The sequence below is a fragment of the Lithobates pipiens genome, unplaced genomic scaffold (genome assembly GCF_037356315.1).
Source record: "Lithobates pipiens isolate NorthernLeopardFrog02 unplaced genomic scaffold, aLitPip1_a1.2 Scaffold_8, whole genome shotgun sequence".
NCBI classification, from domain to species: domain Eukaryota; kingdom Metazoa; phylum Chordata; class Amphibia; order Anura; family Ranidae; genus Lithobates; species Lithobates pipiens.
The window spans coordinates 284,229,946-284,244,656 of record NW_027507903.1 but is presented as its reverse complement, the minus strand read 5'-3'; the positions used below and the strand labels follow the sequence as shown (position 1 = coordinate 284,244,656).

At 37.3% G+C, this 14,711-nt stretch overlaps 1 protein-coding gene across 33 annotated transcripts in view; it reads left to right on the top strand.

The window, feature by feature from the left end:
- MYBPC1 (myosin binding protein C1) overlaps positions 1-14,711 on the top strand; it is a 177,663-nt gene that overhangs the window by 58,688 nt on the left and 104,264 nt on the right. For 28 of the 33 annotated variants that reach the window (XM_077472233.1, XM_077472231.1, XM_077472225.1 and 25 more), the window contains 4 exons: positions 5,465-5,500; positions 7,664-7,696; positions 10,137-10,223; positions 13,745-13,893. In XM_077472233.1, the coding sequence (XP_077328359.1) occupies positions 5,465-5,500; positions 7,664-7,696; positions 10,137-10,223; positions 13,745-13,893 (305 nt within the window). Of the gene's footprint in view, positions 1-5,044; positions 5,078-5,464; positions 5,501-7,663; positions 7,697-10,136; positions 10,224-13,744; positions 13,894-14,711 lie in introns of all 33 variants that reach the window. The other 5 variants (XM_077472250.1, XM_077472232.1, XM_077472243.1 and 2 more) reach the window with 2 other exon arrangements.

The window sequence follows — 14,711 nt, the reverse complement described above, 5'->3', positions numbered from 1 at the left end:
CGCATGGAAAATGAATACTAATTACCTGGAAACAAATACCTGGAATTAATGAGGAGAAGAGGGTGATCAATAATTAGTTTGCGGGTACTAACCTCAGTATATGAAGCCTGTTTTACCTTTCTGTCACAAAAATGTATACAAAAGGTTTGTAATATCATTCTGCTCCATAATATGAATGAGGACCTTGTTACTCCTGCACAAACACTCTTGTAAGTGGACAAACATCTAATTTGTCTGTTAGCCAGTAATTGTTGAATATTTTCTTGTGTATACCTTATTTTGTCTTCTGTGTCTAGAAATGGATGTAGTTCATACAGGATTCCAAAACAAAGAAATGCTTAGTCTTTTAAGTACCCTTTTCTTATGTCTACCTCATATGAAGCTTAGGTGTTACAGCAGAATGTTTTCATAAGCGGTTTGACTTGCAGTGGCATTTCATAGTGGGTGTGTAACTTGAGCGAATCATTTTGTTGGCACCTTCTTACAGGGCATAAATCTGTGACCTTTGGTTCAGCCTTTCACAAACATTCCACAATATCATTTACAGTCACTGCTTTGGACTAGCATATTGGTATATTTGGCACTTGTCAGAAAATGTGTCCATCAGTTCAGCCTCTCAGTTCAAGGTTAATCTGTTCTTATGCTATTTTACCATTAATAGTACAATAAAAATCTTGGGAACTCTTGGCATGGAAGTAAAAACACTGGTAACGTGTGCAGACACCTAAGTCTTGGTGCATCTCTGTAGTCATGATGCTGGATTTATTCCAAGGTATGAGGGGAAAAGAAGATGCTTTGATAGGATGAGTTCATCTTCTTGTCATTCAGTTTCCTCTAGGATGTTCAGTGCTTGATTACCAGCCTATATGATCCTATTAATGCTATGTAAAATATATTCTGTCACTCCTCAAGTGTCCTGGTTTTTCATTATAACAATTAGGATAGGCCTAATTTTAGAACTTGTGTTCATTCAATGATAAGCAAATTCTGTAAAGTACTACATGCATGAATATGTTGGTCTTAAAGAAAATCTGTCTTGTGCATACAGCAATTCAATGGATAAGTTAATGTTTATCCACTGACAGCATTGGTGTTTGGGCTACTGCTATAATAACTTAAATAATATAAAACAAATAGTGTAGGTAAAGCAGTGCTAAATCATTACCTGTAATATCCAGCAACAAGATAGTTTCACGAAATTCCACCTTAATGCTGCTTTCTGCAAATATTTAAATGACTTGTCCATCCAAAAGTATTATTTTAGTTATCTTGAATAGTCCATTAGCAAGAAAGTCCTGACGTATTTTGCAACCCTCTTCCTGTTCACCTGGGAATAGAGTCCGTTTTTTTGCCTGTTCTAGCTTCCCCTGTTACTCTCTCTATTATATAAAATACATTTTATTTATGTATATATCAGTATAGTGTTAGTTTTGGATGTATTGACCCTTTAAATATAAGGTGCAGAAAAAGTATATTCTGTTGCTGATTATTTGTAGTGGCACTATCACTAATTATGTATTGGACATAAGTGAAAAATGTACAAAAAGTTTCCTTAAACCAGCATTGCTATCTATACTAGCTCAAACCATCCAAACAAATTACTGCACATAGATGTTTCAACTGTACAGGTATAGAATAGCCTGACTGCTGCTCAGGACCTGACCATAGCCAGAATGATCAATGTCATACATATTTTAAGTTATTATTTCAGTGTTTTTGAGTCAGCATTTAACCACTTAAGGACCAGGCCTCTTTTTCAGATTTGGTGTTTACATGTTTAAAACAGTTTTTTTTTTGCTAGAAAATTACTTAGAACCCCCAAGCATTTTATATTGTTTTTTTTCTAACACCCTAGAGAATAAAATGGCGGTCTTTGAAATACTTTTTTTTACACAGTATTTGCGCAGCGGTCTTACAAGCGTACTTTTTTTGGAAAAAATTCACTTTTTTGAATAGAAAAAAGACAACAGTAAAATTAGCCCAATTTTTTTTATATTGTGAAAGATAATGGTACGCCGAGTAAATTGATACCCAACATGTCACGCTTCAAAATTGCGCCCGCTTGTGGAATGGCGTCAAACTTTTAGCCTCAAAAATCTCCATAAGCGACATTTAAAAAATTCTACAGGTTGCATTTTTTGCGTTACAGTGGAGGTCTAGGGCTAGAATTATTGCTCTCGCTCTACCGATCGCGGCGATACCTCACATGTGTGGTTTGACCACCGTTTTCATACGCTACTCACGTATGCGCTCGCTTCTGTGCGCAAGCTCGTCGTGACGGGGTGTTTTTAAAAACCTTTTTTTTTCTTATTTATTTTAATTTATTTTATTTATTTTTACACTGTTTTTAAAAAAAAAAAAAGAAATGGATCACTTTTATTCCTATTACAAGGAATTTAAACATCCCTTGTAATAGAAAAAAAGCATGACAGGTCCTCTTAAATATGAGATCTGGGGTCAAAAAGTCCTCAGATGTCATATTTGGACTAAAATGCAAAAAAAAAAAAAAAAAAAAATTTAAAATTACATTTAAAAAAAATATACCTTTAAGAGATATTTGACGTCGCTTCCGCCCTCCTATGGTATAGAGACGAGGGGGGGCCATCTTAGCCTCACTCGTCTCTATACCCAGCTAGGAAAAGGACCCGATCGCCTCCGCCGCTACCGACGTCTCCGGTAAGCGGCGGAAGGTGCGGGAGGGCAGCGGGAGGGGGGGTGGCACCTCTCCCACTGCGGAAAGCGGCGATCTCCTGGCGAATCCGCCACGGAGACCACTGTTATCATACAGACGACCGGCGCCTGAAGAGATGGATATCTCGGTTGTGGCAGCAGCTGCTGCCATTACCGAGATATCCCTCTTCAAAAATAGGACGTACATCGGCGTGCGCTAGTCGTTAAGTGGTTAAACACATACACCAAGCAAAATTATAAACGCAACACTTTTGTGTTTGCCCCTATTTATCATGAGCTGAACTCAAAAATCTACGACCTTTTCTATTTACACAAATTGCCTATTTCTCTCAAATATTGTTCACAAATCTGTCTAAATCTGTGTTAGTGAGCACTTCACCTTTGCCAAGTTAATCCATCCACCTCACAGGTGTGTATATGAAGATGCTGATTAGACAGCACGATTATTGGACAGAGAGAGCTATGCATGATGTCATAAGCCTAGGCTTTTTTTTTTATCAGACAAGAAACAGGAAGTGGGCTGTATAATGTATTTACTAGCAGAAAAAAAGGTTTTACTAAGTTAAAACAACAAGGGCAGAAGATTTAATAGATGGAAAGTTGAAAAAATGATTGAAGGTCCACTTTAATGCTGCCGTCTCAGTCTATATATATATTGGAATTTTGCACAGTTGCTCACAAGATTTTATCTGCCATAGCATTTATACACATGCTTTGCAAGTAGGATTAACAAAATACAACCAATGTGTAGCATTACAAAAGCAATTCTGCATATGTACTGAAAAAATATTGTTTTTGTTATGTAAATATATAATCAGAAGTTAAACATTAACACCTATTTTAATAAGATCATTTAGATCAAGGCGATCTCTTTCATATTTATCTATAAAACATTGAATATATAACTGGATATAATTTACATTAAAAGCAACAGGAAATTTGATGTTTTAATGCCCACAGTGAAATCGCAAATATAGTAGTTTAATTAATATAAGTAGTTTATCGTGCCTGGTAATAGGGCAAGCAAATGTCATCTTACCATGTTTCAGTCACATGCAGGCTCATGACTCTGGGCATTACCCAAGATTACCTAAGAGTAACCGTAGTTCAATATGTGGCCTGTCAGTAAAGATTAGCACCGTTTAGATAAAGACTATAACATAGATGTTTTACCATGCTTTGTAAAGTATGCATTACAAATAGCAAATGTGCCCAGATGAGTTCTCAATAGTAATGATATCCGATTTTATTTCCAGGGAGAAAGCACTGACCTAATGTAGTACAATAACAAAACCTATACATTTTCACAGTTTCATAAGTGAAAATAAAACAGAAGGTATCCACGTATCTCACAAATCCCCAAAAATAAAGAGTCTAGTAGTTTAGGAAGGTAGACAAAGCCATGCAAATCATTCTTTTTTCCCCTGGACCAACTGTACATCCAGAACCGCTGGTCTACAGCCCAAATACAGACCAATACTATCAATGCATTTATTTCAAGCTGTATCACACTTCTTGGCCATCACATGGAAACTTGGGCTTCTATAAAGTAGGGCTTGAGGAGCATACTATATTTAGAAATGAGCAGTTGTTCTACTGATAGATTTTAAGTACAGTGATAAATGATTAACATTAATTAAAAAATAAAACAATGTTTACTTTCGTTTTTTGCTCTATTAAACATTTTAGCTGAAAAAGCAAGCTCCGCAGATCTACATAACATGTTCTCCTTAATATGCCTGGCCTGAGAATTTAGAAAAAATTGAAAAATATAACTGTTCTAGCACGCATTCATAAATACTTTCCGTAATGTCCTCATATCAGTTTGAAAGTAACAGCAGCCACAGACAATAAATTAATCTGTAGGTTACCATATCAGTTTGATTTCATGAAGCAGAATTTTTTTATAGTAAATATATATTGTAGGAAGTCTGGTAGAACAAAGTAATCTGGCCACATAAAGTGTATATATACACTTTGCATTAAACTGAACCCTTCTGTTAAAATCAGGCCGGCTTTAGTCAATCGGTTAAAAAGATATAAGACATGCATATACTGTAAATACTTACAAGAGGTGACAGCCTCCAATGGTTGGCAAAGCTACCAGATGAGCAGAGCAAGTCTAATTTCATGTTCAATGGAATTTATTTAAAAATACTTTCACTAAATGGAACCTAATCCCATTTAAGACTTGTGATTTTCAGCACTGGTAGCACTAATTCTAGTGCCGGGCCTTGTTGTGCCATTAGCTATAATTTTTCAATGCCAGAAAATTGTTTTACATTTATAATTTAATATGCCGCTATTACAGCAGAGCTATTCATTGTGTATATGGTACACATTTTATTTGCAGACATGGAAGACAGTGATGTGACATCGTCTTCAGGTCAGATGTGTGGCTTATCTGAATTTCAATGTGTTCTCCCTTCAATGTGTTTTCTTTTTTCTGCTGTTGTGTACATTCCTAACATTTCCTAGGCTTTGAAAGCTCCCCATATGCTCATTTAATACTGGATCATGGGTCCTACATTTCATACCTGTGCTGCAATTTACCATTTCTCTGATCGCTTATTTCTTATTTCAGCCACTGAAAGGTCAAAGCTTTTTTCCCTATAAGTTTGCAGCTTATTTGGAGTGTTTCGGGCTTCCGCATTAACTGACTTTTCTCCTCCTTTAGGATTTGTGTTGAAAATTGTTCAGCTGCCAAAGGAAATATACCACGTAAAATGTAAAATTGTATGCAAAGATTATTAATTCTATTTTGTGTTTGCAGATGAAGATGATTCTTCTTCTAGTACACCTCCTCCAGGTAGAATGTCTGTTTATTATCGTAATATCTTCTTTCCTAAACTCATATTTCAATTATTATGTTTGTGATTTTGTAGTATTTTGTAGCTGGTTCTTCCTATGTGTAGGGATGTCAGAAACTGCCTCAGAACTACTTCCACACAGTCACCCCACCTATTACTATAACAAGAGAGATAAAACATAAATTGAACGTATAGCTGCAATATATATATATATATATATATATATATATATATATATATATATATATATATATATATATATGGCAAAGCAGATTTTGTAAGGCCAAATATTGTTTAAAATTGGTTACTTCTAGGGTAAAACTGGAGGTCCTAACATAGATTTTTTTTTTTTTAGCAAGTTAGTCCCTTCATATGAAATCTTGACTTTTTCAGAGGCCCAAAAACTTAACATTTGAGAACTGAGAGTAAGTGATACCTAAGCGTACAAGAAATAAAAAATCTTATGGTAACTAAAGACATGAGTGGCTAATCAATTATCAATTTCTTAGCTGATGCAGGCCCTCCTCTCCATTACAAAATGCAATTTGTGTGATTAAGAGATACCCACGTGACATTAATGGATTGTTATGTCCTACTTTTGCCAGTTTGCCCTGTATATCTAGGGACTGGTTCTCTTTTAAGTTTCAGTTTGTAGGGTCACAGTGTTTAGGAGATTTATTCACACTTTCAGCATCAGGTATAACAAAATACAACTATTCCACCAGTTTGTTCAAGTTTTTATCAGTCTCACGATGCCTATTGATTATTCAGTGTCATATGAAATATGATTACGTGACATTACAATGCACAATATAGATTCTGTTCATTTTAGAAGAAGATAACCTGCAGACATTTACTTGAGTTTCAGTTTTCCAGGTTTGATCTCCAACTCATGGTTCCCGATGAGGATATTTTCTCCCAGACAGCCATGCTTTGTATCTCCCGGTTGACTAACTGTATTTTCTATATATTTATGTACGATGCTCAGCAGCAGGACCCTGGGAACAGTACTGTTTAAAGATGAGCAGGACAGTTTCTTTTACAGTATTTTGGATATTTTTACAAGCAAGTAGGAAATCAAACTTACCAAAGACCATCAGAGTAATTAATCCTAATATGCACTGTTCATGTGCACTTTCATTATTACCCCATACTGTCTTAGTGTTCTCTGAGGACAGGTTACTGAATCTCTACCAGCTCTTATAATGATACCCTTTAGCAATAGGAAAGACGCACGCTTAAGAAAGTTTATATCCAAAGGATTAACACTAAGAGCCACCGGAGACGGTATAATTGCTGAATTACGCAAACCTCACATTAGAAGAACAGGAAATGTACCCTCTGTTACAGTACATCCCATCTTCTAAACCGTAAGGAACTTATAGACTGATAATGAGTAGATGCTAGGCACAAGAATACTTATGTACTGGATACTTAATGAGCTTGCTTTCTTGTGTGTACACTGACAGTTTCACAGGAGTTAGTTGCAGAAATACTTGACTTTTTAGGCAACTTATAGGAAACTCTGTCTTTCACAAGTTGCCTATAAATTAAATAACCAATCAGAGCATTGGAACGTTAACAAACCTAATTTCTAAAATTGAGCTATGTGAGATTCGTTAATTCTGCAGTGAGAGCCTGTAAACTGAAGCTTTTACTCTCCTGATTCATCAAGTCTTTTTTAAGATGAATGTTTTATTAAAGTTTTGTTTAAATATATGGTAACTAGGCAACATGTTTTTTTTATTTAGAATGAAATGTATTTAGAAACTGGCATTTAAATGCTTTATATGTACTTGTATTGTGCTGAACAGGTTAAGGGTACAATTTTTCACTTTACGGGTCCACATGGGAAAATAGGTAGTAACTTTTTCCAAGCCCTACTATAATGGCCTCCCTGCACTAGCTTTTCAGTAATACCTAAAAACGCATGTTGCAAGCCAATGATCTGTAAAAGATCAAATGAATCACAAAATATGGATTGCAGAAATATTGTGCTTATGGGTAGACATTAACTTGAATATATTCAAGTTAATAACAAAATAACATAAAATACTGTGGGCACATGGGTATTTAAATAACTTTAGCATCTCCAAATATATATATTGTTTCATTTCCAGAAGATTTTTACGTATCATTTCAACATCCATGTTCTCTTTCAGATGAAAATCGATCTGCAGAAAGGAAAGACTCTGGTAAGTCACTTTCAAATGAATGAATAAAAAGAATCAATACTTAAAAAACCCTTCATTTATTGAAATGCAGAATCCATTGCTTACCTTCTGAAAATACTTGTAGCCAGTTTGTGCACATATTAGTACACTGTGGGACTGTCATAGAAGAAAGTTAAAAATCAGAGAGAGTAATGCCCCGTACACACGACCAGACTTTCCGACAACAAAACTGTGGAATTTTGTTGGAAGGTTGTTGGTTCCAACTTGTCTTGCACACACACTGTCCCACAAATGTTCGCCAACAATTACGAACTTAGTGACATACAAGACTTACAACAAGCCAATAAAAAGGAAGTTCAATAGTCATGTGATATCTCCATTACGAACGCAAGTTTTACAAGACCGATCACTCCCAGCTTGTCCTTGATTCCGAGCATGCGTGTTTGTACTTTGGACTTTTGTCTGATGGACTTGCGCATGCACAATCACAAAGTCTGACAACACACATTTGTTGACGGAAAATTTGAGAGTATGCTAGCCAACATTTGTTGGCGGAAAGTCCGATAACAAATGTCAGATGGAGCATACACATGGTCAGACTTTCCACCAAAACAAGCTCACATCCAACATTTCCCGTCAGAAAATCTGATCGTGTGTATGCGGTATAAGAGTGGTCAGACTATGCATATTTATTCTGAGTCAGTGACTAGAAAGTACTGAGGTAAGTAGATCACGATGACAGCCAGGGAACTAGTATATTCAGAAGGAAGGGTCAGCAATGGCAGCTATTAAATTGTCTCTTCAAAAAAACCTCACCAATGCAGGTGTAGATAAACTAAGCTGTAAAAGAGAACAGCAAAACATAGATGTGCATGAACATCGCTCTAGGTCAGTCTCCTATCTTTACCTCCACTTACACACAGACCAAATGCTGGCCCCGTCCATCACAGATTCCAATGAGCAAAACAATTCTGGTTGGCTGCACGTCCAATAAAATCACCTTTATTTCAGCAAGTACATTAAAAAAAACATATCCAAAGACACTTGGTGATGCTGTTCCCCTCTATATGTGTCTTTGGATATGTCTTTATGGACTTGCTGAAAAGAAAGGTGATTTTACTGGATGTGGTAAAGCATAACTGCACACTTATATCAGAGCCTGCCCCCTTTTCCACTCCAAATTTTAAACTCATCTGTCCCCAGTCCAGAGAGATATCACTGACTAAATCACCTGCCCATTTGTCAAAATTCTTGCCAGGAAACTTTCTTGTTTTGGGTCATACTCTATAAGGGGAATTCATAAAGAGTATCTTTCGCACAACAAATGTCAGTGCGGGCAACAAATTCATGTACCTGTAAGGCATTCTGCTATTGGCTCTAGAATTCACCCGCTGACTGCTGTAAATCAGAAGGAGAGAGCGGACCTGATGGGGAACTTATATTACAGTTTTCTCTGCAGTTTCCGTTCACTGTCAGCATAATTGGTTGCTAGGAGGCTGCCAGCTGTGAAGCCAACAGCGTTCTTAAACTGTAACTAAAGGGTGAATACTTACCTGTCCAACAGTCCATTACCACCGCCGACATCATCTTCTTAGTGCCAGTCTTTGGGCATCTTCATTGGCTGGTGGGGATGATGTCACTGCTGTGCATGCACAATAGTAAGTCATCCCTACACTCAGACCAGCCCAGCACTGTAAGCTGAGCTGCGAATGTGCAGCTCAGTTTATGGTGCCACAAGAAAACAGCGAACAGGCGGGTAGGGGCATTATATTGCAGAAGAAACATTGCATGTCCCTTCTGCAATAAAAGCCTGGCTGCTCGCTGTTTCTTATGCCACACGGTTTCTATATGCCACCTGCTTCACAGTATGCAGAGACATGCACTTTGCCTGTTTCTGTATGCCAAATTAGAGTTGTTCTTAAATACCTCCAGTTTTGCTATCTACGAACTAGAGGTAATTATTTTTTTAATTTGGTGCAGTAATAGAGCCATTTTGGAAATGGGGCAATATGAAGCACTACCTGAATCTGCTGCAAGTGTTGGTAAAACAACTGACACCTGGCAGGGATTTGTTTATTTGGCACAGGCCATTTTAAAGGGCCGTGCCAAATAATAATATATATATATATATATATATATATATATATATATATATATATATATATATATATATATATATATATAATTGTGTTTTTTGCAGATATTTCCTTTTCAGGTTTAGGAGTAGAAAAGACCTGGAGGTTGGTCATACAATCAGGTTTATTAAATCTTGCTTTATATTTTCTGTCTACTTACTAATGTCACTTTGTGTTTTAATAGAGAAATAATTATAGCTGATCAACACACACAGGAAATATAGCCACGGAGCTCATCTTTGCTTTACCTGCAAATTTAGCATGTCAACATAAACTGGTAACAATGACACTGTATTAATTTTGCATATCTTGGTCTCTTGGGGAAGGGCAACCAGATGATGCGGACAAGAGGGATAATTCACAGCGAACAACTTTATTTATTGATAAACCAAGTAGTGGAACAGTAAATGTGGGTGAGTATTAGTGGGGATTTCATATACCATATATTGCTTTTATGCTGTACCAGGTACACATGTAGTGATTTTCCATGGGTTAAGTGAGTTTATCGAATGCACTAGAGTCATGAAGTGAAAAAGGTTACTTGGCTTGCATAAAATTCCTTTTCTATGCATCTTTAATTATCACGGGCCCTGTTAAAGCAGTATTAATCCCAAGAGCAAACATTTGTTATATTGCAGCTTACCAATTCTTAGATGTGATGGCTGCATTTGTTTTCTTTTTTTAGGATTTTTTTCTTTTATGTTCACCTTGTGATCTTGCCAGTAAGTTTGTTATTATTCAACAGAACACGCTGTCCTACAGATGTAGTAGTTAGAGGATTGATACAAACCATTCTAACACTGACAGGGGTGCTTACAATGATCAGCTTTTATTTGTATAAACATGTATCCCAAAAGGGAATACAACTGTTGCTGTAACAGCTTAAAAAGTGTTAGCAGGAGTTTAGCTTCAATTTCTTAGTGTACTTAAATATGCTAGTCCTTATATTATTCCCTACCCAGACTGACAATTCTGCATTCCAAAGGTGTCTATGTTGCTCCTTCATCCATAGTGTAGGCCAGGGATATGCAATTAGCGTACCTCCAGCTGTTGCAGAACTACAATTCCCATGAGGCATAGCAAGACTCTGACAACCACGAGCATGACACCCAGAGGCAGAAGCATGATGGGACTTTTGCAACAGCTGTGGGTCCGCTAATTGCAAATCCCTGGTGTAGGCACTCTAATACAGGAGGAGTGTTACTGGCCAGATCACCAGATGAAAACAAGGGGAGGCAGCCACCGCATTTAAGGATTGGTAAACTGTAAAATATAACATTTTTGGAGTGGGGTTTATTACCATTTTAACTTTAAGGCTATAAAAAGGAGCCAGTGCATCAAATTACCCACTGCTTTCTTAAAAAATGAAAAACAGTGAAAAGGTCTTCCCAAACAGTCAAAAGGTCTTTCTGGTGGAGACACTTTGCTAGCCAAAATTCTCAGAGATAATATAAGTCAGCATGTGATGGCATTTGCCATCAATCATGCACAACTGAAGTATCAGTTTTGAGTCATGTTGACCTTTGTCAAAGGCTAACCATAGCTGATGTTGTATGTGTCATTTATCAGCTGGAATCGTATCCAGTGACAAGTTTATGTCTGTGTCACACGTATTATTACATGTCCTGAATCAGGGAATCCCTACAGTACAGCCAACTTTTTATTTTTATTTTTTTGCTCTTCCATAAAGGTAAATGCTTTGATTTTTTTTTTCTGTCCTAACACCTGCATATAATTCGATATTTGTAAATGTCACTTCAAAGTACATTTGACAATCTTTTCCCGATGGACCTTACTTTTGTAACCATTTGGTGAGCTAGGTAGTCCTGCAGCCCACCAAGAATATCCGATATTGCTAAAAGAAAAAAAAAAGCATGCCATCTTCTGATAAATGTTGTATAAATGTAGGTGCAAATTTGTACTGTTGAATGAAAATCTAAATACAGAAATGTCCTATGCTATCTGTCCTTAAGAATCAAGCTGTTCTAAAAATGTCTCTTAGAATTAAGCTGTCCTACTCATTTTGTATATATGTATTTATAAGCCGTGTTACAAACAAAATTAATGACTAAATTACTGTAATTGTTGTAGGGTTACTAAAGGCAAATAGACTGACATATGGCCTTATGTACGAAAGTGCACTACTACATCTCTACTATGACAGTGAGATGCTGAATTTGGCCATTTTTTGGCTGGAGAAATCAGCAACAGAGCAGGCAATGAAGATGAAGCTTCAACAATTACCCATAGGAGGGACAGGAACCTCTCATTCCTGACACAGGGGTTGGTTTACTAAAACTGGAGTGCAAAATCTGGTGCAGCTCTACATTTTTGCCATTCAGCTTCTAACTTCAGCTTGTTCAGTTAAGCTTTGACAAAAAAACTGGAAGATTGGTTTCAATGTAGATCTACACCAGATTTCCCACTTGATTTTAGGAAACCAACCCCACAGTGTTTAAATCTGTTACATCTTTAGCAAAGACTGAACCATTCTTAGCTAATGAGCCACTTGACGTATCCATAAATCTAGGCCTATGAACCGCACATTGCTCAATTAAAGTACCTGCATTGGCTGCACAACATGGCTTTAGAAATAATACCTGTGACCAGGTTTAGAGAGAAGAGGGACCTAGGGTTCCTTTTACATACCATGGCCAGAACCTGAATGTCCTTCCCAAGCTTTTACTGACCTCTACCTAATGGGGGTTATCTACGAAAGGCAAATCCACTTTGCACTGCAAGTGTACTTGTAAGTGCAGTCGCTCTAAATCTAAGGGGTAGATCTCAAATGAGGGGAAGCTCTGCTGATTTTATCATCCAATCATGTGCAAGCTAAAATGCTGTTTTTTATTCTCCTTGCATGTCCCCCTCGGATCTACAGTGACTTTACTTTCAAGTGCACTTGCTGTGCAAAGTGGATTTTCCTTTAGGAAATAACCCCCAATATCTCTGACCATAGAGAAGCTATTTGCAGCTTGAGAGTCTGGAGCTTTTTGTCTACAATGCTTTTTCTGGCACTCATGATGTATGTGAAACATGATGATTATCCATTTTTTAAGAACCATGTACTAATTATAGTTAATATTGCCAACTGTAAAACCAGAAAAAAACATTTGGAACAGAATACTATGGGGTTGATTACTAAAGACAAATAGACTATACACTTTGAAAGTGCAGTTGCACCCTGCAAGGGCATTTGCTCCAGGGCTTAGTAAATGAGGCGAAGCATAACTTTGCATATAATATCCAATCGCTTGCACGTAAAATAAAAAAAACAGCATTTTTGCTTGGACGTGATTGGAGGACCGAAGCCAGCAGAACTCGCCCTCAGTTACTAAGCACTGGAGCATATGCCCTTGCAGAGTGCAACTGCAGATGCAAAGTGCACAGTCAATTTCCATTTAAATCAACCCCTATATGTTTTACATGCATCACTATCATAAACATGCACAGTCCTCCTCTCAAGAGCCTGTAGTAAAATATAAACTCAATAAAAATTGTCTACTGCCTCTCTTCCACTTCATAGCTAATGATGAATTTTACTATTAGTGGTAAAAGGTAGCATGATACAAAAGGAATGTAAGCAAACAAAAGCTGTAATTTATTAGTGATACCATTTTTTTTTGTCTAGCTGTCTTAGTTATCAGGCCACAATTGCCTTATACTGAATACATGGTCAATTGTCACTATAGTCATAGCTGGGATATTACTGTGAGAAAAACTACTGGGGTGGGTATAGTACATTAGGGAAGACTGGGGATGGGGTATTGAAAAGTTCCCTGAACATTCTCAGCAAAAAGTTTTTGTTCCCACATAAATAAATGGTGTGAATATATAAATTACTGGGGTGTGCCTGTATCCTTTAGTGTGTATTGTATCCATACTAGTGTTGTAGTATTTAAATGGTAATTTTTGATTTTTGTAATCTTTTAAGGAGGTGACATTAAGTTTGTAGCAAAAGTGGAGGCAAAAGATCTCCTCCGTAAACCTATTGTTAAGTGGCTGAAAGGAAAATGGATGGACCTGGCAAGTAAAGCTGGAAAGCATCTTCAGCTGAAAGACACATTTGACCGTATTAATAAGGTATGTTGAATGAATCTATGTTTTTCAGAAGTTTAATGTTGGTAACCTAAACAAACTTAACCTCCCTGGCGGTATGATTCAGTCTGGTTTTAGGTGCTGAAAGCGGTACAATTATTTTGCATGGAAATTTGGCGTTTTATTTTGTAGTCCTGTAATTCTTAGGAATAACTCTCTTAAATCTGTTCAAACCAGAGTCTAGCAGACATCCCGGGTATGATAAAGTTTATATTATAAATAAAAATGATTCAATAATGTAATCAAATCCTAAAACACTGAAAAAGGGACACGTTTTGGTTGCTATGGACAATCTCCAAATTCCAGGCAGAAAAAACAGTATTTATAATATAAAAGTGCATGCAGGGCATTGCACAGACCACTAGGGACAAAGGGTGTGTGTAATTTTTAATACAGCACTGTAATCTGTAAGATTACAGTGCTGTGTGTGTTTTGTGTCTTTTTACTTTTTTGAATTTGCCCCCGTTCTCCGCTCCCGTGCGCCGTAACGTCGCAGGGAACGGAGCTCGGCGGCATTCGGCACTGTGTGAATCGAGCGGAGGATGGCTCGATCTCACAGCGCGGAGGACATCGCTGGATCCAGGGGACAAGGTAAGTAACTCTCCCTGTGTCCTCCCCTGCATCCAGCGATGCGATCCCGAGTCTGGCTCGGGGTTACCGCTCCTGTTAGTGAAATCCCAACCCGAGCCAGACACGGGATTACCGCCAGGGAGGTTAAGAGATCCCTACAACATTTTACTGTACCTGTCAGTAGTGTTCTAATTTAATTCCCATGGAGTGTCCAAACAAAGAAATTCCTGTGT